General features: G+C 44.6%; 1 protein-coding gene across 4 annotated transcripts in view; it reads left to right on the top strand.

Annotated features, from left to right (window-relative positions):
• Nucleotides 1-24,300, top strand: part of WWC3 (WWC family member 3) — a 108,853-nt gene that overhangs the window by 46,861 nt on the left and 37,692 nt on the right. For 2 of the 4 annotated variants that reach the window (XM_043895389.1, XM_043895388.1), the window contains 6 exons: nt 7,444-7,520; nt 8,605-8,684; nt 16,980-17,109; nt 17,376-17,474; nt 19,916-20,062; nt 22,351-22,424. In XM_043895389.1, the coding sequence (XP_043751324.1) occupies nt 7,444-7,520; nt 8,605-8,684; nt 16,980-17,109; nt 17,376-17,474; nt 19,916-20,062; nt 22,351-22,424 (607 nt within the window). The remainder of the gene's footprint in view (nt 1-7,443; nt 7,521-8,604; nt 8,685-16,979; nt 17,110-17,375; nt 17,475-19,915; nt 20,063-22,350; nt 22,425-24,300) is intronic. The other 2 variants (XM_043895392.1, XM_043895391.1) reach the window with 1 other exon arrangement.

Raw genomic sequence — 24,300 nt, 5'->3', positions numbered from 1 at the left:
AAAAATTAGATGAAAAGAACGTATGTTGGACTTCCTGGGTGGTACAGTGGATAAGAATCCGCCTGCCAGTGCAGGGGACAAAAGTTCCATCTCTGGTCTGGGAACATTCCACATGCTGCAGGGCAACTAAGCCCATGCACCCTACAGCCCGTGTTCCATTACAAGAGAAGCCACCACAATGAGAAGCCTGCGCACCTCAAGGAAGAGTAGCCCCCACTCGCTGCAATGACAGAAAGCCGCTATGCAGCACCAAAGGCCAAGCACAACCTAAAATAAATAAATAATTTAAAGAGAGAGAGGAGGTATGTCTATGTACTGGTTACTGTACTGGTGCAGCCAGGACTTCAGTTGCAGACCATATAGGGACTCAGGACGGAACCCTTGATGCAAATATAGGAAGACCTAGTTGCAGCCTATGGGATTCCACACCCAGATGGAGGGGAAGACTCCCAGAGCATCGCAGAGCCTAGAGCATAGAAACATCCAGGACTCTGGAGTTGGGACATCCCTCAGCATCAGTTTTTGTATTTCCACAGGCTTTTCCCTCCCCAGACATTTGGGAAAATAGGGAGTTGCAGGTAATTTCATTCTTCCCGTGCCCTGTCAAATTTTATCAATGCCCAGTAAAAAAGTAACAGTCGAGATGCTGTCTTTAAAGTCGTGTATGAAGAAACATTGAGTCACGGAAGGCGATGACTCCATGGTGTTGATTTGAGATCCTGAGACTCCACCTCCCAACCCACAAGAAGTGCCTGCATAGACTCCATCTCTGTCTCTACTCATGCAGTAGAGGAGGCCAGGTGGGGCCTCCCTATTTTCATGAAGGGCTGGAAATGCCAGTGGCTCTTCCTAGAGCCTGTCTCCTCAGGGAGAAGAACTGTGAATGGAATCTAGGAATTAATCCAAGCATTTTGTCAAGTAGCTGCTGCTCCTGGGTTTTCACCAAGCTCCTTCAGTTTGCCATTTAACCTGAACTCCATTGAGGATACTTCTGTTACATATGACTCAGACAAACTATTTCTGGCCACAGGCTAAAGTTCAAGACAGTCATTCTGGTGGCTTGTGCTATAACAGCCCAGACCTCTGTAAGGTCTGGGCCCATGTCAGGAGCTGCTGGTGGCAGGATCCATGGCACACCTGGGCCCCTGTTGGCCACCCAGCAGGTCTCACACAGCCCAGATCACGCACATTGTTAATCATCCAAAGCAGGGAGGTGTCTCTTTGCTTAGGTACTGGCAGCAGAAGGACCTTGGGACTTAGCCCCCATAACTTCCTTCATTGCAAGTGACTCAAACTAAAGGAACCATCATGGAATGGCCTAGTGTTTTCCTGAATTGTTGTGACTGCAACATTGTGAAGCATTGTAATATGGTGATGTTACTTTCCTTGTACACACAAGAAACAATATTCAGTAGACTGATACTTCTTAGGTTACACCTCTGATGAATGGTGGACCTTGGATTTGAGCCCAGATCTTTTGGTGGAGCTAGTTATCAGTGCTGTGTATACTATTTTGGAGACATGAAAGAGTCAGCTTGGAAGAATGGATCACGTGATTTTGAAACAGCCTTCCCTCCCATTGTTCAAGTGACCCGGAAATAAGGACCGACTGACTGTGAACTGACCAGTTGTCTGGCAATTTCACAGCACCTGAAGGGACACGTGATAGGCAGAACGCTTTTTACTTCTCGATTTCCTCATGGCCCACAGTGGGATAGCCAGACTAGTTGTTTAGTTTTCAACAGAGAGTTCCTTAGCACCTGGTGTTGGGGGACACAATTTATCTCTCACGACTGATTATAGGGGGGAAATGAGGCAATAAAGGTAAACAGCCATTTCTAATATTGGAGCAGAAGGGCATGGGGGAGGGCAAACACTCTCTTCCACAGCCTTCACAGATTTCCCCCTGAGTTATGGAAGTCCACAATAAAACTCTTGTTTGTTGTAGAGGAAAAATTTCACATCAATATTGGGCCATCTGGTGTCTGAGAATAGCCAAGCCTTAACCTTTCTTGTCTCTGACCAAAGCAGAGTCTGCTTTGCTGGCTGTGAGCAGACACATCCCCATGAGACTAGGAGCCCAACTCAGCTATAGTTCTTTATGCTCAGGAACTAGCTGACCGGGGCCCTGGTCCTGTGCGATGCTCCGTAGAGCCCTGCCATGAAACTTCTCTACCATAGACTCAGTTTCTGAGACACACCGAGTACTTTCTCTGCAGCTCCATCTTGTAGAGTTTTCTCCTGCTTTCTTCATTGCAGTATGTTTTTCTGTGTATCTTCTTTTAACACTAAATACATTCGTTATTTCAGAAACTTTTATTTTTCATTCTTCCTGAGAAACTGGCCTCCAGCTGCATTCCAATGAAGTATGTGACCATTGCAGGACCTTTTGGAAGGAATTCTTGCTTGGGGTAAATTATATTCTGAACCATGGGTCACCAAAGTTTGGCCCACAGGCTGAATCCTAGGCACTCAGGGTGTTGTGTAAATAAGCTTTTATTGGGACCTAGCCAGGTCCATTCACTTAACCATTGTCTGTAGCAGGTACAGGGGCAGAGTTGAGGGACTGAGACAGACAGAGTATGGCCCACAAAGCCAGAAATATTTATTATCTGGTCCTTTGCAGAAGAATTGTCACCCAGTGGTTCTCAACTGTGGCTGCACTGGAGGAATCTCTTGAAGGGCTTTTAAAACATCTTACAGCCTGGTCCCTACTCCCACCCCTAGACATTTAGATTTAATTGGTCTTGACTGGGGCCAGACACTTTAAAAAAAGAAAAAAAGCTTCCCAGGGGATTCCCAGAGTTGAGATCCACTGATCATGACCCTGTCTTCCAGCGGCAGGAGTATGACTTGTTTGTTCCCCATGCTCCTGGGATCTCCCAGAATCCTCCAGCACAAGTTGGTGCCTGGGGAAAAAGTCAGCCTTATCTCCGGTGAGAAAGCGCTGACCCGCCCTGAATTCCTGGCTCAAGCCTGGAGAGGCTTGACCTTATCAGTCCTCAGTCTGGCCTGCATTCTTTCTGAGGCTCCTGGCCCATCCCACAAAGACTATCTGGCCTTCTTTCCCTGGTGAGGGTTTCTCATCTCCTGCCTAGCCTGGGATAAGGGCCACCGTCCACCCATTCAGCCCTTCATCTTCCTGCTCATGGGCATGTTGGAGCAGGCAGGGGAAAAATGGCTCACGCAGCATCTTCCCAGGTATTAGTTGGCAGGACTCAACCTCAAAGGCTGTCACCGAGCTCACATGTCCATGAGATCTCCCAGTCTGCCCAAGAGAGGGAATTCTTGGTTTGGATTCGGTGGCCTCTTGTGTTACTTGTATAAGTTGCCTCTGAGTGGGCTCTTTTGATTTTTTTTTTTTTTTTGTCCGTTTGCTTATGGTGCCTTTAAGAAAGAGGTCGTGCCCTCTTCATCTGGCCTCGCCTGATTATAGGCATGTCTTGGTCGGCTCTGGTAATTACTGCCTGTCAGCACGGCAACTGTCCAGGCTTGCTGTCCTTTGTGCCCGAGTACTCCTGGGCTCCCTGGAGCAGGTGCCTGCAGTGCTGACTCCTGGAGGTGCGCACCTGGTCCGAAGGCGTAGTCTGCTCACAGGATGTCTTTGGACAAGGACTACCCTCTTTGAAAAGCGTGGCCTCCGCCTGGGGTGATCTTGGGTTCTCATGGTCCAGAGATGTAAGAGGAGATGGAAACAGACACAGATGGATGCATGGATGGACACATTTCCCCCTTTTAATAGCCCATGAAATCGAAATCTGAAGTAATGACTGGGGTCTGCAGCATTCGGAGCGCTAAACACACAGACTGAGTTCACCTCTTGGGCACTGGGGAGCCGGAGGCCCATTTCTTCTTCGGTTGGAAATACTAACCTGACCCACAGGAGCCCATGTTCTTGACAGAAGTCCCTCTTGACTGATGGCATGATGTAGATCAAATCATTGCCCACTCAGCCTTCGTCTATAAAAGTAGGGAAACGTACTCGTCATCTCTCACAAGAGGCAGTGCTCTGTGACAACCTGGACTGATGGGGAGGGAGGTTCAGGAGGGAGGGGACATATGTATGCCTGTGACCAGTTCATGTTGATGTATGGTAAAAGCCATCACAACATTGTAAATATTTTTCGATTTAAAAAAATATATATATATTTAAAGAAAAGAAAGGCACAATAGGAAAAAAAAGAATAAAATTCTCATTCCAAAGGGGGAAACAAAGAATTTCTGAGAATAGATGAAATTAATATGAAAGTTACATTGTAGTAGCCAGGTATAGTAATTTACACTGCTGAGGTCCAGCTAAGCCTTAACCTTCTTATATCACCCAAAGCAGTGCTTTACACCTGTGTGGCCTCCTGAAACTGTTTAATAGCTCTGCCCACTCAGACTCTTCAAATCAGAAGGGAGCTTCAGAGGTGAAAGTCTGGTATTTATCCTAAATCTTGAGATTGGAGATGTGTCTCAGCAGAGAGACATTTCTTTTTCTCAGTGTTGTGGTGTACGTGCCATTAAAGGGCTTCCTGGGTGATTCAGGAGTAAAGAACTCGTCTGCAAATGCAGGAGACACGGGTTCTATCCCTGGATCGGGAGGATCCCCTGCTGAAGGAAATGGCAACCCACTCCAGTATTCTTGCCGGGAAATCCCATGGGCAGAAGAGCCTGGCGGGCTACAGTCCATGGAGTCACAAAGAGTTAGACACGACTTAGTAACTAATGAACACACCATTAAAAATGGGATCCAGAGTTTTAAGCTTTCCCCTGGATTCTGCAAATGGCTTCCATTAGACTTACTGGCAGACTTCAGGAACTGAGAATCTGTCTTTAAACTTTTGAGTTATATTATTAAAAGTTACACCAGTGTTTGTCACTCTCCTTAGCACATTAAGATACAGTGTACTCACTGTCATAGGTACTTGAGTTGCCTTTTCCCTCATCCTAGTCCTGGATTTGTATAGTTTTAGAGACCATAGCAAAAGTAACATGAATGGTATCCATAAGTAAAACCTTTCATCATTTAGGATGGTTTCATTTATAAGTAACAGAGAAGATGAACTCCCCTGGGCCTGAACAGTAAGGCCATCGGTTGTGACCTAGCAGTGTCCAAGGTGGGGGTGGCCTCCCCATTGGTGGACTCGGCAGCTCAGTGATGTCATAGTATGTCAGGATCCCCTCTAGGACTGGCCCAGGCTGAGTGTCCTGGGGGAGAGACAGATGCCCGAGAGCCTCAGGACTCTTAGCTATGTGGGAGAACTGGGCGGCAGGTTGCCATGTGTCTATCCATCCGGACCCATCACTCCTGCAGTGTATATGTACTTCAAGTCTCTTCACTAATTTACCCTATGAAATTGCAGACAGAGTTTTGGCAGTGATTTCAGATCATTGTTCCTGATGTTTAACATTGCAGTTAACTTCCCTGGACTTTGGTGGTGGGGTTACTTTCAGTTTGGAATGGAAAAGATCCCAGGCAGTAACTGTTGGCATTGTCTTCCTTGCCTACAACGTGACAAGCGGACACACATGGAAGGAGTCAGGAAGCCCTTCGCTCATTGGCTTGTTGTCTGGGCCCCAGTGGAAGTCCCTTCCACTCGGGCCTGGGAAACTTACGTCCCAGAAGTTAAATGTGGAGATTTTGCAGAAATAATTTCTGTCTCTTTAAGATCATTGTTTGAGGTGTTCCTTTCCTTACTGATTTTAAATGAGACCAGAGAGTCAGGCAAAATGGAGGTTCTAGGATTTGGAAACAGATGTTCTTCATCTAAGAAAGAATTCTGTTTTAAAAACATTTTACTCTGTGTTTTGAGGAGATTAGAACTCTAAGAACATTTGAGGTAAAGTTGACAAATACTTAGCTCCTCCAGGTATTTATTTCCAGTAGATTCTAGTAATTTGAAATTCTGACTGATGGGGGCTTCAATAGTAGACATTCCATAGAACTGTTTTTTTTTTAAGGAGACATCTGGAGAGCTCAGATTAACTTGGGATATGATTCTATTTGAGGATATTAAATAATCTTGCCATTTAAAGCACTTGATGGCCTTGAGCCATCTTCTCCAGTATTAAATCAGGACATGATTATAAACTAGTTTCTAGATGTTGGCATCTAAGTTACCTGAATGACAGTCTTTTGCACCCAGATCAAAGGAGTTAAAGAATGGATGCTGACATGGAACTGTACTCATTGTCCTGTGGCAGCCTGGATAGGAGGGGGATTTAGGGGAGAATGGATACATGCATATGTGTGGTTGAGTCTCTCTGCTGTGCCCCTGAAACTATCACAACACTGTTAATCAGCTATATCCCAATACAAAATAAAAAGTTTAAAGTTTAAAAAAAATGGATGATGGCCTTGCAGATGGCTCTTATGAACAGGTGAAACTAATGAAAATGACCCAGAGGCAGATTCCATAAATGTGGGGCGACTCTCAGATGAAGAAAGAAGAGGAACCTGCACAGCTCAGGGAGGGACAGGAAGCAAGTCACTGTAGCTGCAAGGCCTAAGAGAAAGGAAACAGAAGCATGAAGAGAAAGGGATGCAGAGAAGTGGATGGGGTGATAGAAATTAGAAGTGGCTGCGTGCTGCTCCAATTGCTGAGACAGCAGAGAAGGCTTGACTATGCTCAGCATGCAACTGGGTGGCCAAGTGTGTCTCATTCACCCCCAGGTATTGGCCATCTGTAACCACGATGCTGTGTCTGTTACAAGACTTTAAATCCTACGTGCTGCACTGCTGAAGAAAGCATTTAGCTATGCGATCTGATTTAGTGGAACATCCATCAAAAACAAACTGCTAGAATAAAAGTGTGGGTACTTCACTTTGGCTCTTGGGGAGCCAACACCATGAACACTCAAGCCTGCCACATACTGGCATGTGACTAGGAAGTAGTCTTTTTCATTTTACAAATCTTTAGGTTTTTTTTCCTTTTCTATGTCAAAAATCATTCGTGTGGAAGCTATAGATATGAAGAGAGTAAATATAAAATCTTTTGCAATGAGACCATTGAGAAGATCAGCTTTTGAGTTCTGTCCTTCCAGTGACTTCCATGGTGTGTACATTTTAAAAGGAAGTAAAAGTGGTTTCATACCATATGTACTGTTTTCACCATAAAGAATAGTTTTCTATACCATAACCATACCTCCCCCACCCCCATGTCCTGTGTATATGTGGTTTTTAAACCTGACAGTTTTGCAGTTGAAGTAAACAGAGTTTTGATTTACCTATAGCTATATATTTTATTATGTAGAATCAAGAAGAAGGTCATTATGTGAAAAATCAAAATCAAGATTCAAGATAGTGAGATGTACGTTCTTAGGAGTGAGGACCAACTTGGAAATCTGAGACTGGAAATTCATTACTTAATATAGTGATTTAGAAGTTACTGTTTATGTGTGTGTATTTGTTTACTTTAAAGGATCCATTATAAAATAAAATGTTTTCCTTCTGTTTAGCCTTCTCTGGATATTCAACAAATACAAAGTACGACCCATACCAAATTAAGGCAGAGATAGCAAGTCGTCGGGATAGGGTGAGTAAAATGAATATTTTCACAACTAGAAACCCTGTGTATATTTGTACATAACATCACTTATCATGGTTCATTATATGATGGTCAGTGTGTCTCACATTCATATTTTAGTAAGATTTTCAATTTCATGAATTATTATTACTACATTTGGTTATACTTTCTACTATTTTTTCCAATAGGAGGAGAAAAGCCTCAACCTATCTAATAAAAAAATCGCCTGTAGCCCTCCGTGTTTCATGGGGCTAGATTCACCCCCCATTTGGAAAGATTTGGCAAAGTCAGGGCCCAACCTCAGAGGACTGGATGACTCTCAGCAGGTTTAGCATCTGTCTGCTGTTCTTTCCTGGTGGCTGTATTCCCAGAGAAATTGTGCCTGCCATAGCATTTGACCAGAAGCTTCTAAGGCGCCTTCCCAGTGGTGCCCAGTTCTTTGGGTGCCATCATGTCCCATCCCTTCAGCCTTTGTCATGCGTGTCTGGAAGGAGGGACGGGAGACATCTTGGAGCCCAAGGCTCCGGTCCTGGTGTTTCAGTCCCTAAATCAGAGCATCTCTTTGAGTGCTATGGCTCTCATGTTCTAGCACACCCTCAAAAACACTGGGGGCATCAGTTCAAAAGGAAAACTCCAGGCCACCCCCCAGTTTTAACACAGGCCTGGAGTGAGTCCTAGCACCTGTTTTAAATAAGCACTCTCTGTGACTGAGTTCCAGGTACCCAAAGCCATGCTTTGAGCAACAGCGTCTCCTATGTGGGACTTCAAACAGAAGGGAGGATGAAAAAAAAAAAAAAGTATGACAGAGTTTGCTCATTGCATTATGTCAATTAATACCCTGAAAAGAAAATCATTGACGATTCCAGGGTTCCCTGTGGGTAGAAAGCTGTCGGGGATCCAGGCCTTGTGTACCTCAGTCAGCCGGCTCCTCTGCCAGGGCTGTGTGTTAGGCCTGTCGATGGAAAGTCTTGGCAAGAGGGTGACCCAGGGAATTACAAGCCAATCAGAAACTGAGAGGACAGTGCTAACAACGGTAGAAAAACCATTTTTCACAGCATGCTTTTGGAAAAAAAAATATGTCATTTGTCTTTAGCTTTCCAGATTAAAACGAGAGCTGACCCAGATGAAGCAAGAACTGCAGTACAAAGAGAAGGGAGTGGAGACCCTGCAAGAGTGAGTGGCCTGTGGTGACGGGGGGAGCGTTTCCCTGCGGTTTCCTGTTGTGCTGACCTCTTCCATGTCGGGACGTGTGTCTTAAAGCTTCATGGGTGTTTGCTTTTCTGCTTTTGTTTATGCTCGTTATGTACCAGTCGTAAGCATCAGATCTCTTTTCCTTGAAGATACCTTGTTCTTGTTTCCTTGGGAAGCAAGATCTTTAGTGTAATATTTGTGCACATTCTTGATAGCTAGCTGTCTAAAACACAGAAGGCTATTTCCATTTGAATTCCTGTTTGGCTAGTTTTAGTCTCTTCAGTGTTTTAGTTCTAAAATTTAGATTAATTAAAACTAAATAAAGTTAAACTGTTAGTCCCCAGTCTCAGTAGCCACATCTGAAATGCTCAGTAGTCTTGTGTGTTTAGTGCAAATCTTCTCCACCTCAGTGCTTATGACTTTTTGGGCCAGATAGCAGTTTATGGTGGGAGCTGTCCTGTGCACCATAGGATGTTTAATTTAACAGCATCCCTGGCCTTGACCTCCTATGTGCCAGTAGCAGCCTCTCACCCAGTTGTGACAGCCAAAAATGTCTCCAGATACTGCCAAGCGTTTCCTGGAGGGCACGTGTGTCCCACATGGAGGACCACTAAGCTAGTGGCCCCTGCATTGGGCAGCACAGATAATAGGCTATTTACATCCTCACAGATGGGTGATCCCCTGGAGAAGGAAATGTCAACCCACTCCAGTATTCTTGCCTGGAGAATGCCATGGATAGCAAGACTGGTGGGCTGTAGTCCATGGGGTCACAAAGAGACACGACAGAGCAACTTATCATATATCTACACAGAACATTCTGTCGGGCAGCCTGATCTATAGGTCATCCTCCTGTTAACATCTTTGCAATTAGAACTCTGTCCCTCCTGAGAGTTCAGAGATGAAGTTCTTATTATTTGCGAATTCTATTAAGTGAGCAAATTAAGTGAACAGTAGTTACTGTGTAAATGGTGGTATTGGTGGTCTGCAAAAATTTCTCTAGAAAGGGTTTTGCATGCCTATTGGTCCTAAGTCTGTTTCCTTTTGATTCAGATCCTGGTTTCACTTGCTGAGCTTGGGCTTGTGCTTCACACCTTCTACGCTGACTCTTCTCATGTGGTTGCGTTTGACTGCTGTGACAAATTACTTTAGACTGAGTGACTTAAAGAGCAGACATTGACTTTTCCTGGTTCCAGAGGCCTGAAGTCCAAGGTCAAGGCACTGGCAAATCCATTATGAGCCTTTTGACTGTGTCTTGACGTGGTGCTGTTGTGTGGTGGGGCCTCTGGTCTCTGGTGTCTCTTCTCTTTCTTTAAGGACAGTGGTCCCTTCATGGGGCCCCACCCTCATGACTTCATCTAAATCTGATAACCCCCTAAAGGACCCATTTCCGAACAGCATCCCGTTGGGGATTAGGATTCACCCTAAGAATTTGAGGGGACGTGAACATTCAGTCCATAGCAGTGACTGTTGGGCTAAATTGTCTGAGGACAGCAACAACGCCTGCTGCAGTCAGCCTTCAGCAAATGATGGGAATCCATGTGGCTACGATTCTTGGTAAACAGGGGCAGCGTGCCACTCTCTTGGCATCCTGTGTGTAGATGCAGGGACCGCGTGTCAGATGTATCATTCTTTATAAAGAGGGAACACGGAATGTTAGTGTTTGCCAAAGGTAATGACTGCGGCCTCACATAAAGGGTAATGACTGGGCACATCAAACCCTGTTGTTCAGTGTGAGGTAGAGATTCACTTTCTTACTCACCCAGGATTGCTTTGGCTGACGACTTGTTTGCCTGCTTCTTTATTGAGGATGTATTATAGACACCACGGGAGATACCATACAAAGGTGAGCTGGGTCCTGCTTGGAGGGCTTGGCTCTTCTGGCCCTGAGACACTGCCATGTCCCCTGCAGGTCCCCCCTGTGGTGGGATTTGGCCACGTGCTTAGCATGAGCTGCAGGCTTTTAACCTTACAGTCGGCTTTTTGCTTTCTCTGCCACTACCTGCAGCAGTGTGTGTGTGCGCACGCACGTGCACGTGCGTGTGTGTGAGAAAACCCCTTCCCCTTGGCCTTGCTAGGAAGTAACTTCATCTCTTGTAGGCAGTCATTCTTTAAAAGAATATTTACTAATTTTTGGCTGTGCTGTCTCTGTTGCTGCGAGGGCTTCTCTTGTGGAGCATGGGCTCTCGCATGTGAGCTTCAGCAGTTGTAGTCCCCGGACTCTGGAGCACAGGCTCAGTAGTTGTGGCATACGGACTCAGCTGTTCCATGGCATGTGGGATCTTCCCGGACGAGGGATCAAACCCATGTCTCCTGCGTTAGCAGGCAGATTCTTTACTTACCTGTGAGCCACCAGGAGAAACCTCAGAATCATTTTAAGACTGGAAAAAGGTGGCCTCAATTTCTCCAGGTTTATGGGACAGGAAGCAGAAGCCAGTACAGGAAGTTGTCAGTTTACACGTGCAGCCAGAGCGGAGTATGAGCCTGCAGAAAGAATGCCAGTGCTGTTTGATCCTCTTTCCGCTTTCCTTTGCAAGCCCCCCTTGTGTGGGGTCAGCAATGGTAAACATGGCCCCTGCCAAGGGGATGGGCCTCACTCCGTGGCAGAGCCTATGGGAATACCCACCTTCCCCCGTGGAGGCTGAGGGGTGGCCTGAAGGAAAGCTCTGGACCTGGCCTTGGTCTTGGGGTGTCCCAGCCCAGCTTTGCAGATGAAACTGCCTCTCGAAGCAGCTTCTGGTTGGCTGCTGTGTTGTCATTGAGCACGATCACTCTATGCTATGACATGACTTCTCAGGAAGAAGAGAAAACAGGAGTGCTCGTGCCATGCTTATTTGTTAATACAGTGCTGTGCCAGTGAAAAAGTGGCCTTATACCTTCCTCTGAGTTACACAGGCCATGTATAAGATGAAAACGGCCTCTTTATTTTTCTGGTATTGAAGACTGGCTCTTGTGTTTGGATCACATCATGCGGATTGGTATGCTTTATTGAGAAATTGGGAAAACCTCAGGTAAGCATTGATAATGTGATTACCCCACCCCTACTGCAAAATCCTGACTCTGAACACAGATAATACATGTACTGTTGTATGTCAATGGGCTTCTCAGATATTATTACCAACCTCGACTTAAGGCAGAAACCCTAGATTTCCCTCCAGAAAAGTTTCTGCTGTTCTTGCTTCCCAGAATATCCCGTGTATTTTTTTCCAGGGCACCTCACTGAGAGTTTGGCGACTCACAACATTTTAAACTCGACTTGTTTATCTTGGTGAACTTTCCTGGCTAGCAAGGAAATCCATCATTACGCTTGGGTCCAAGTGAGGAAAAAAGAGCCTTTTGTATTTTTTTTTTTTTAAGTCTGTGTGCGTTGTTAATTTTTGTAGATGGGAACTGGCCGTGAACACAATCTCTGGGTTAATGATAGAATGTGTGTGTTTGTGTGTGTGTGTGTACTATATATAAACTTTTAATGATGGAAAATGTCAAATGTACACAAAAGTCAAGAGAATAGTATAAGGGAACCTTCCCGTACCTGTCTCCCCACTTCTACAGCTAACTGCACAATGGCCAGTCTTGTTTTGTCACACAGCTACACAGCCTCATTGCCCAAGCTTTTACCACGTTGTTGAAGCAAATCCCAGAATCGTATTTAGTCCATAAATGTCTCCTAAAGTTACGGACTTCTTTTGAAAACATAACTAATACCTGTGCCACTTAGTAGTAATCTCTTCATGTTGTCCATTCTCCAGTGAGTTTTTCCCCACCTCCCTGGTTTGTTTGGGTCCAGGTTTGGACTAGGTCCACACTGTACGTGTGGTTAGTGTGTCTCTTCATCTCTACCCCCCTCTCCCTTTTTCTTTTTTCCTTCATTTCTTCCTTTTGACAACTTACTTGTTGAAGAAGCTACTCTCCTTGTCCCAAAGAATTGCCCCAATCCTGGATTTTGCTACAGGAATGTACATGGCATCATTTCACATGCTCCTCTGTCCCCTGCTCTTTATTTATGTAAACTGGTGTTATTAATCCCACGGGCTTGATCTGACTCAAGTTCCATTGCATTTTCTCTTCTTTTGGAGGTTAAGTATGGTTTGTAGCTGGTGGTGTTACTTTGATCAGGAGGTACACCCTCTTTGGTTGCCCCGTGTGTTTGTGTGTGTGTGTGTTTGTGTGCGTGTGCACTCAGTCGCTCAGTCATGTCCAGTTCTTTGTGATCCCATGAACTGCAGCCCTAATTCTAGGGCACAGGCTAAGTAGTTGTGGCACGTGGAATCTTCCCAGATTCTTTACCACCAGAGAAGCCCCCAGAGCCTTCTTATTAACTGCTCTCCAGCATTTCTTCTCTGCTCCTTACTGTACTATTTTGTGTTTGAAGAAATCTTATTTCTACCACTGCTGTTCAAATCATAGAGATGGGTGCTCGCTAAACGTGCCAGTAACCCCTTTCCTGGAGGCGCGTGCTTATCAGCCCCTGGGTCTGTGCTTCGAGCCTTTTAATTGCTTGATGACTGTCTTCCATCTTGGGATGCCTTGATGGAGTTAAGCCCATGTGTCTTCTTCAGTGACTCAGAGTGACTGCCGTCTGAGGAGTGTTCATGTCATGGTGAGGCAGTGTTAGATCTTGGAATTAGCATTTTCTCTCTGAGGGGATTTACAGATTTCAGGAGAGCATGGGCTTGTCCACAGTCCACACAGGCTTAGAGCAGGATATCCTGTTACCATAGCTCAGAGGCTCCTCAGATAACAGTAAAACCTACAGAAGTGGGGGCGGAAACAAAAAGAGTGTTGTTCCCAGTCGTGGGACGGATCTGGTGTTCCACGTGGGACCGACGGCTGATAGAAGCTGCCAGAAGCTCTTCAGGATTCTGGTTCGTTCAAGGCCGCCTGCCAGCACCAGTGATGTAAAAGGTAGAGTCGTAACAAGACTCCTCCTTCTTGGGGGTTGTAACATGTGCTGTTAACGTGGGCGACCTTTCAAGACCTGGTGGCCCTTTCCTCCAAGATGTGGGTTGAAGAATTCGTTCAGTTTGATTTTTGCCAGTGCAGTTCTCTTGACATCTTAAGTTGAACAAGAAATACAGACGCTTGAGGGCAGGGGGAGGTTGATGAGAAACGCCTCAAAAATGCCTTCTCGGCAGTGTGCCATCAGCGTTTGCTGCCGCGCCTTTTCTCTGGCTTCCCTGGTGGCTCAGACAGTAAAGAATCTGCCTGCAAAGCGGGAGACCTAGGATCGATCCCTGGGTCAGGAAGATCCCCTGGAGGAGGGCATGGAAACCCACTCCAGTATTCTTGCCTGGAGAGTCCCCATGGACAGAGGAGGCTGGCGGGCTACGGTCCATGGGGTCACACAGAGTCAGATGCGACTGAGTGACTAACACTTTTAACGCGCTTCTTGTCTCACTAACAGTTTCTTTCAAAGGCAGGCTGTAAAGAGTGTCAGTCTGCTTTCGTCCGCCATCTGACTGTGTGGCCAGTCCTCAGATTTGATACGGTGTCACTTTGGAGGCCTTGAGCTTGAGTGTATTGCTAGCCTGGTGACAGAAGAGGCTGAGTGTGGCGGGAAGGGCCTCAGTGTGGACCTCGCTGTGTGACCTTGAGCCAGTCATTCAACCTTCCTGGTTGAATGTTGAGTGAAAAGTGAAGGCTGCGTTTTAGAGGGAATTTGAAAACTCCCAAATAAACGAATTTTGCAGATGTGATATAAAAGAGAGTTCCTGTCCTTTGAGGTTTTTGTTAGATGAAAATTGATCACAGTTGACAGATGGAAGTGGTTAGAGTTCTGTGGAGCCTGCTTCTTCCCCTTACCAAAGCATACGGACCCTACCCTGGCCACCCTGAGCAGGAGTGTACCAGCGGGTAGCAAGGGCCATTAGCTGCACCAAGTTTTTCCATCGAACAACTAAAATGGAAAAACTCCAATTTGGACTTGAGAGCTGGGAGATGTGGGTTTCACTTGTGGGTCTGCCAGATCTTAGCTTGTCCTCTTGGGCCACTTAGTCTCTCTGAGCCTCAGTTTTTGCATCACGAAGTCTGGGAAGATTATGCTTATCTCATAAACCTGTTCAGGAGATTAAATGAGGTGAGACATAAAGCATGCAGCAAGACAGTCACGTAGTAGGTGTTTGATACGTGAACTATTGTAATATGCTATTTATATACTTATCTAATTTAATCAAACACATACTTATATAATTCAAACAAATAGATACTTGTATAATTTAATCAGGGACTTCCCAGGTAGTAAAGAAGTGGTAAAGAATTCTTCCATTGAAGGAGACGTAAGAGACATGGGTTCGATTCCTAGGTCGGGAAGATCACCTGGAGGGAGGACACGGCAACCCATTCCAGTATTCTTGGCTGGAGAATCCCATGGACAGGGGAGCCTGGCAGGTGATAGTCCATAGGGTCGCATAGAGTCAGACCCAGCTGTAGCAACTCAGCATGTATGCATGCATGCATAATTTAATCAAATGCATATAATTTAATCAGATCAAATATAAAATGTCTCTGTAAGGTTATACTCACATAATAGTATCATTTCACATAATTGCATATTCTATAATAATTCATAACTTTTTAAACAGTTACGTTTCAGAGATTCCTAGAACTTTGAGATCATCTTTTCTAAGAGCTTGCACACTTTTTTGTTAAAACATGTGCGATCTTTTCCCCTATCCTTCCCCTCCAATGACATCTTCTATGGAAGCAGACTGTCTGAGATGGAACGAAGGGAAGGGCTTGCCGAACGGTGAGGGGCCCCAACTCGTGGGTGGGCTCTCCCTTCAGCGACCCCAGCTCACCAGGCTGGGACAGCCTTGGGACAGAGTGAAAACAGCTGCTCTCGGTCAGTCTTCATTCCTTTTTGAGGTCTCAGAGCTCCTTGGGTGGAGCTAAGGTCAGGGCTGAGGCCTGCCGCCTTGAAGTTGAACTTTTGTTCTTGGAGGGGGAGGGTCGGGGGGCTCTGTGGCATCTGCTGGTGAGATGTATTACAGGGTTTGCTGTTCTCTCTCCCTGGTGGGAACTGGGGCCTGTTTTCCTCCAAGCCATCAGCTGATGGTGCCTTAGGCGGCTGGCTCTGTCCCGGGCTTTACTGATGGCTGCACTTAGGCTTTGTTGCTACTGAAAGCCATAAAGAAATCACAACACCCAAGTATGAAGCCAGAGCCGATGGGGTTAGCGTCTCACATTGTGGCCTTAACAGTGACTGTGTGTCTGTACTCTGTGACCATTCAATGAACATTGACTTCTAAGCAGTTTGAGAACATTTTGTGTGTTGCAGTCAAGTTTCATTTCTCTATAGGAGTGTCGGTGTCAGGTAATAATCCCTTTGCTGTATGTAGTTTTCTTTCTAGAGGAGTCAGTACATCTGTAGTAGCAAAGGCCTTGGTCATTAACTGTTAAGGAGAAATCACACTTTTCTGGCCTTGGGTTTTCTGTGTTGAAATGATGTCACCCTTTTCTACAGACTTCATCAGGCTATGTCTGTTGTGATTTGTGACATTAAATGAGATATATTGGAGAGCCTTTTATCTTAAGATGGATATCAAGAGACATTATTATGTAAATGAGTCTAACTTCTCTGCTAGAAAAGTTGAACCACTTCCTTGGCAGACGTAGTGATGGGAGATGGATGGCCTTTGTGTCTGCCTTGCATCAGAGACTCTTGATTTTCCATAGAACAGCTAAAATGGAAAAACACGTGGCCAGGCCACATTGGGATGCAGGGATAGAATGAAGGAAGGATGAATGGATGTTTGAATGGAACAGGAATACTAGAGAGGGAGTAATAAATTAGAACCAGGATAAAGGAACAAAAGATAGAGGAGATATAAGACTTCTCAAGTTTTGTGCAGGGCATCACTATTGAAACTTCACTACTTTTTGCTGTTTCCCATATATTCTTGTACACAGATTTCATTGGTACGTTTACTTAATAGACATTTTGGACTACTAACTGAGATGCTGGGGATAAACAAATAAGACATGATCCTGCTCTCAGAGAGGGAAGTTTAAAATCTTTGGAAATGATTAGGAATCTTGCCTGTCATGTCCCTGACTATAGAAGATGCTCGGAGCAGAGGGAAACATCCACCACCAGTCTTATCTCCTTGTATTCACCAAGAACAAGGAAGGGCTTATGGGATCTTTTTTTTCCTTTGCCAAAATATTGCTTTTTTAGCTGTTCCCCACCCTTCTATGAAGTTTTGAAGTTCTGGATTATTACTGTTTAAGGGGATGTTACACTCTTGCACAGAATGACTCTTTTATTTCTTTTTGAACCAGGATTGATCGCAAGATGTCTAATGCTCACACCAACTACAAACTGGATGAGGCACAGGCTATAATGAGCGAGCTCAGGACCATCAAGAAAGCCATTTATACAGGCGAGAAGGAAAGGCGGGATCTGATGCAAGTAAGAAGCTGGGGAGCTCTTCAGAGCCCACATCTGTCTCTCTGCCCTCCTGTGTGTCGTTCCTTTATTTATTTATTTCCCTTTTTTAAACATGTTCATAATGCCAGGGTTATCTAACTATCCTTTATTTAAACATTTAAAATATATATATGTATATTATATTGTTATTATATAATCATGCAAATTTTAAACACATACATGTTTGTACAATAAATATGTCTATTTGATATCTTCTATATATAAATATTTTAAAATGTGCATGTTAGTTTCCTAGGGTTGCCATGACAAAGAACCACATACCAGGTGGCTTAGAACAACAGGAGTTTATTCTCTCCCAGTCTGGAGGACGAGAGTCTGATGTCAAGGTGCGGCAGGGCCACGGTCTGTCTGAAGGCTCTGGGGGAGGTCCTTCCTTGCCTCTTCCAGCCTCTGGGGGCTGCTGGCAGTCCTTGGTGTTCCTCAGCTTATAGATGCATCACTCTAGTCTCTGCCTTTGTGATCACATCTCTGCATATAAATTTTTTCTTCTTATAAGGACACCAATCATTGGATTAGAACCTGTTCTCATCTTAATTTGATTTCATCTGCAGACTTTTCCTTCCAAATAAGCACGTATTCCCAGATTCTGGGGGTTAGGACTGAAGCATCTTCTTGCAGGACATAATTCAGGCTACAGTAAGGAGTGACATATTTATATCATTTAATAACCAAAGTAATTTTAAAAGTGTATCATAAGAGTCTTGCTGTCACCCCATTTTCTCACCTCCTATAACTACTGTTTTGACCTTCTTGTGTGTCCTGCTAGTGTTTATGCAGACACGTGATGGTGTGGACACATGATCAGTTGCCCTCGCAGAAAGCTGGGCCTGTAGCTCTGTATGGCTGCATAGTATTCCACCATGAGGATAGACTTTATACTGGTTTATTTTTTTTGCCACTTGAACTCCTGTAGCTTCTGTTATTTTTAGAAAAAACTGAGTTTTTGCCAAGGGACGCATGCCGGGCTCTTGCTCCATGCCGGAATGCATTTGATGCTCTCCGTCGTGGCTTTTCTTTCCAGCTCAGTTCACTGAGTCGGCACCTGGCGCTGGTCGGCGTTTGTCTCAATTCTGCAGCATGTAAAACACACAAAGACATGGGAGCAAAGCTCACCTTCTTAGGCCAAGTGCAACAGGTGCGCACATGACCGCCTTACATGGCAGTGCTTCCTAATGTCAAGGATGTGAGGCTGGAGTGTCCCCAGGGTGCTTGTTCAATTGCAGATTACCAGGCCACACCCCAGAACTCCTAGATTAGACTCTCTGGGGGTGGAATACAGAAATCTGTATTTTCAGATGCCCTGTAGTTCCGGGTCATGAGAGGTAAATGACACCTAGTTGCCTTGAGTGGGTTCCCCACCATGGAGGCTGGAGATAGAATTTCTGGAAGAAGCCTCAGACCCCAGCATCTTCTCTGAGACACTCCAGGGAGACACACAAGCAGTGTCTTCATCAAGTAAAATCGAATAAGTTGTTTTGTCTTTCTTATACAAAGAGAACAGTCTTGGCCCATCCCAAGACACCTTTGTCTAGATCCAGAGGCACCTGCCTGGGGGTCTACTGCACCTGGGCATCTCATGTCTGCAGTCTATTAAAAATCTTAAAAAATCTGGTTTCTCTTGAACTTTCACCCAAAGGGGGTTCCAGGTACCAGAATTTATACTTACTCTAATCTTTGGCCTACTGACATCCATATAAGATGACTTTGACCCTGTAGAATTGTGACTGAAAAAAATTTGCTTATAAGAATATGTGAGCATAGTCTGGGAGTTGTTTTCACCTTCTGTGTGTTTTTGAAGATCTCCAGGTAGCATTCCTCTCTGATGGAATTATTTATTGAAGGAACATTTCAGATAGGAATGCTATCTCCCCTCCCCTTCACTCTACTGAGGTACAGTTGACAAATAAAATTTTATAAATTTAAGGTGTACGTGCTGGTTTGATAGACACATCTATTGTGAAATGATTACCACCATAAAATGAGTTCGCACATCTGTCACCTCACATGGGTACCTTGATTTTTCTGTGCTAAGGACTTCTAAGATCTACTCTTAGCAACTTTCAGACCTTCACTCCAGTATTGCTAGCTGTACTTACTGTGCTGTGGACCTAAGATCCGGGACTTATTCCTCCTGCTTTCCTGGTGGCTCAGACGGTAAAGAATCCACCTGCCAGTGCAAGAGACGCGAGTTCAATCCCTGGGTCAGGAGGATTCCCTGGAGGAGGGCATGGCAACCCACTCCAATGTTCTCACCTGGGAAATCCATGAACAGAGCAGCCTGGTGGGCTACAGTCCATGGGATCACAAAGAGATGCAACTGAGCACACAGGCATGCACATTCTTCTTAAAACATGGGACTTTGGACCCTTTGACCAGCATCTCTTCATTGCCCAGAGCCCTCTAGCCCCTGTCAACTGCCTTTCTACTCCGTATGATTTTGGCTTTTTTGGAGGGAAGGCTGATTTTTTCTTTAGGAAACACAAAGGTTTAAAAAAAAAACCCAGTAAAAAGGGTCCCTCAGTGTTCTCTGTATTATTCCCATGCTGCCAGGAGGACTCAGTTGCCATCTGACTTAAATCACTACGAGTTTCATGAAAGGTGCATGTGCTGATCAACATTTCTTTGGAATCTCATGAGAATGGGGTTGGGGTGGGCCTGCTCTCCAGGAATGAGGCTGCCAACTTGGAATGGGAAGGAAATGACTGCTTGGAAAGGGAAGAGATGCATTGCCATGGCTGTTCAAGTTGCTTGTTCCCTTCTGTTCTAGAGCCTGGCCAAGCTGACTGATGGCTTCAGGAATAGCTGTTCTCTTAACGACCCTCTGCAGGAGTTCCCTCCTGGCGCAGGCGCACTGGGCGAGTCTTTATCTCACCAGTTTTGCGATGCTGGCTCTCAGACTGACATCATAGGCGAGGTATGCTCACCAGGCGGGGGGTGGGGGGAGAGAACCGAAGATGCCCAGAGAGACAACAAAATGGCTGCTTTCATGTGGCCATCACCCATTTGTTTAAATTTTCCACTTTCCCTTCAAAAGGGTTTTGGCTTTTGTGCCATTAAGTTTGAAGAAAGAATATGGTTTTTTTTTTTTACATCCAGGCATCCTGAAGGCTCAGAGGGGCCTGGGAGGCAATTGAATGGCTTATTACCTTTCTCTTCATAGATTTTTTTAAAAGGCAGAATCCTTTTGAGAGTTGAGTTCAGCTGTTTTTTTGACAGATGTAGGATTCTTTACAGCATGGATCAACTAACTTTTTCTGCCAGGGTCCTGATAATAAGTGTTTTAGGCTTTGCTGGCTGTGCAGTCTCTGCCATAGTCATCTATGAATGGGTGGGTGGGGCTTGTTCCAGTAAAACTCTATTTACATAAGGAGGTGGTGGGCCACATTCATCCTTTGGGCCGTAGCTCTCTGAGCTCTGGCTTAGACCAGTGATTTTCAGCAGCTTTGTGGCTGTGTCACCCTTGGGTTATACTTTGATGCTATTTCTTATTCTAAGCGAATGTCAGGAAATTGAATTGAAATTAATTTTGTTTGGGACTTGGAAGAATTTCATAATGGCCCTTTTGATAATTAGTGAAGCCTTGCGTTAGCCACCAAAGCAGAATTGGCAGCCATCATGTGAAGCAGGGCAGTGAATACTTAGACACTACTGTTGTACTGCCATTGAGTGAAGTTTTAGATTCATTTGTTACAAATGGAAAACCAATTTGTATGGCTTCTTTTTCTTAGGGCTCACTAAGTAAAGTTGAAATATCAATGAAATGCAGAATGCCCTCCTAAAAGTAAACAAATAAAAAGAAACAAAAAGAAGGGAAAACCATTGACTAAAAAACTGTGGGTTTTAAATAATTAACTAATATTTTAAAATGTCAACAAATAGTGCATCTTTGAGGGGAATATCATATAGGAAATAATGCCTCTGTGTCCTGGATGTCCTGAACTGCCTATTTGCAGTGTTCCCCTCATTGTTCTCAAAAGTACACTTTGGACATTTTTTGACCAGGTTTAAGACAGAGAAGAATCTGTAAGTCAAAATTGTCTGGCATTTTTGCCTAAAGATTTTGGTATGAGAAAAGGAAAGAAGTACAATGTGTATTGAATTCCATGAATAACTCATTGCTGCTTAATATAAGGTTAGAATTAGAAATTTTATAGGCTCTTACCTCGTTTGAGAGAAACAGGTAAGATTGAGGGTTCTGTAACGATTTAGATAAGACTTTCTAAAAAACGTCGGGTGGGGAGTGGCTGGTTATACTACTATAATAACTTTAGCAGTAAATTGTCATTATTTATGAGTTTACTGGGGCTGGCCCTGAGTTGGCAGCTTCATGACTGTTACTTCGATTTAAGTCGTCGTTTCTATCCTCTTTTGTCAGCTGAGGGGGTCCAGGTGCCAGGTTACCTAAGGTTATGTAGCCAGGGAGAGGCAGATCTGGGTTTGAATCAGCAACTCTGATCCCTAAACGCCTGTGCTTTCTACTACATCTTGTTATTGAAAAACATATCAAAAGACTTTAACTGTATTAGTTAGTTATTGCTGTATAACAAAACACTCCTGATACCTAGCATTTGAAAACAGCACACATTTATTATCTCACACCTGTACTGTGGATCAGGAAACTGTGCTGTATCTTCTGCTTCAGGGGCTCTCAGGAAACTGTAATCAAGGTATTAGCTAGGGTTGCAGTCTCATCAGAAAGCTTGATTGGGAAGGGTTCACTTCCAGGCTTACATGATTGTTGGCAGGATTCAGTTCGTCACAGATTGTTGGACTGAGAGCTTCTATTCCTTACTATATGAACCTCTCCAGAATGGCAGCTTGCTTCATCATAGCATACATGTACTACACAAGTTGGGATGAATTTTTTTGCTTTTGTATCAACTTTGAGGAATTCTCTATTTCTTTTCAAACTTAATTTGCTGTTGGGAATTACAAAATAGACAAGTGTACATCCACTATTTAAAAAAAAAATCCACCAGTGTTGGAACAACCAAAGTCTTACCAGTCCCATTCCCAACTCCCGATGACCAGAGGTGGCAGCTGTTATTGGTGTGTTTCCTTCCAGACTTTTGAAAAATGGAAATTGGAAGGTGAATTAAAATATTCTTCATTGCTGCTGGAAGTTTAGGTGAATTTTCTCTTTTGAAAATGGGTTTTTAACATGTCTCTCCCCCTTGTTTATCTTCCTTCTGTTCCAAAAAGTTCGTCTTTGATGATAAAACAAGGCTTGTGGATCGAGTCAGGCTTAACTGGCAGTATGAGGAAGCCAGAAAGAGGTAAGAAGCTCCTTTTTCAAACTTTGCCTTCTCCTTATTTCCTTTCTCCTGTGGGAAGAGGTTTTATGGAGTTTCAATGTGTGATTTATCCACATCTTACCAGAAAGCAATGTCTGATAGAGTATAGAATTACGGTTTACGTGTAGCTTCTGAACACATGTGACAAAATTTCACATGCATTTAAAATAGGAACTTCTCAATATTGCAAACAGTTATAAAGACGGGATTTAATAAAAATAGAGACTTTTCGGGCTCTCTTTATCCTCTCAGGGAATTCAGAACTCCCTCCTTCCTTGCCTTCTAACTGAGCATCAGTCCCTCAGACCAGCTTAAGCATAACTGTTTTTTTTTTTTAATATATATGGCATCTCATTCCATAGATTTAACAGCAAAAGCCATATATCTTGGTTTCAAAGACAGTTTAATAAGGAATAGGTCAATGAGTGACAGCAGTACCTAATCTGTGTCATTCTGATGGAGAGAACTGAAACACAATCATGTCTGTTAACCTGTGCTGTAGGTTACCTGCCTTCTGAAAACTGAGACTTGACTTTGTTTGTGTGTTTCAAAATGTTTGTGTGTTTCTCCCTCCTCCTTCCCTCTGTCCCTCCCTCCCTCCCAGTATCAGCCGGGGTTCAGGGGCAGCACCACCAGGTGGGTTGTTACCCTTGCAGGCAGTGTTGTTTAAATTTGTTTTATTGGGCTGTGTTGGGTCTTAGTGGCAGTGCACAGGCTTCTCTCTAGTTGTGGCACATGGACTCAGTAGTTACGGTCCATGGGCTTAGTGACTCTCTCTCTTGAACCTTCTGAAAAGAGTCTTAAATCCAAGCTATTCCAAAATCTGGGCTTCGGAAAGCTGTGGTGCCTATCTTTTTCAAGAAGTTTCTTTAGTCACATATGAACTGCTGTCCGGGGGATGGAGGAAGAGGAGCAAATGCCAAGCAGGTCAAGGGTGTCCGTTCTGGAAGCTAAATAGTTGGGTTTGCTCGGTATACTGTATCATTCAGGGATGTCTGGAAATCCGCTTCATGGCCTTTTTAGCAAATGTAAAAATAGCATCCAAAGCAGATCATATGACTCCCCCCTGGAGGGCTGGCTGGAGATGACCCAGCCTCTACTCAGAGCCCCTCTGCCCGATCCTCCTGGCTCTTGCTCTGCAGGATGCAGTGATATGCTCGAAGAGGGCACTACACTTCCCCGTGGACCACTTCCCTGGCCTCAGGCAGCTGCTCTCTGGAGCTCATTGATGGCATTTGTCAGACGTTGTTGTCTCAGTATTGAAAATATTGTCTCAATAGTCCTCTGCTCCTTGCATGTTTCTGCTGCACCGTGTGGGTGTTGGAATTTGCTGTGTTGTATTAAGCCGCAGAAACTTGATGGGTGCTGCACTTAACGTAATTGTTACTGTTTGGCTGTGACATTTACCAGCCATAGCAAGGGATATTTTGGTTTTCTAGAGATGATGTTGGTACAGAGTGAGTAATCTTTTAAATATTGAGATAATAACATTTGGGCAGAAAGACCAGGATTTAAGAGCATTCTTCAGGGGAGGACACTTCAGAGGGATCATTCTTCAGGATACTGATGGAGTTCTCTTTCATCAGTATCTTTTAAAGGGGAGGAGTATCTCAAGTTCACCAGAACCTTGTTAGGAAAGGCACCGCAGTTGCAGAGGAAGGTCCTGTCCCCAGTGCCTCGACCTTTGTGGGAAAGTAGGGGCTTCTCCAAAATGCCTTTCTGAGCTGCCTTGGCCACATTTAGAGATCTGAGATCCGTTGTAAGGACATGCCAGGTTGGCTCACAATTGTTCTTTCCCCACTAGAACAGTGGTTCCCACTGGGTCAGGGAGTGAGGGAGGGGTGCAATGGTGGGACCC

This window comes from Cervus elaphus, chromosome X (genome assembly GCF_910594005.1).
Source record: "Cervus elaphus chromosome X, mCerEla1.1, whole genome shotgun sequence".
In the NCBI taxonomy this organism is placed as follows: domain Eukaryota; kingdom Metazoa; phylum Chordata; class Mammalia; order Artiodactyla; family Cervidae; genus Cervus; species Cervus elaphus.
This window is presented reverse-complemented; position numbering and strand designations above follow the sequence as displayed.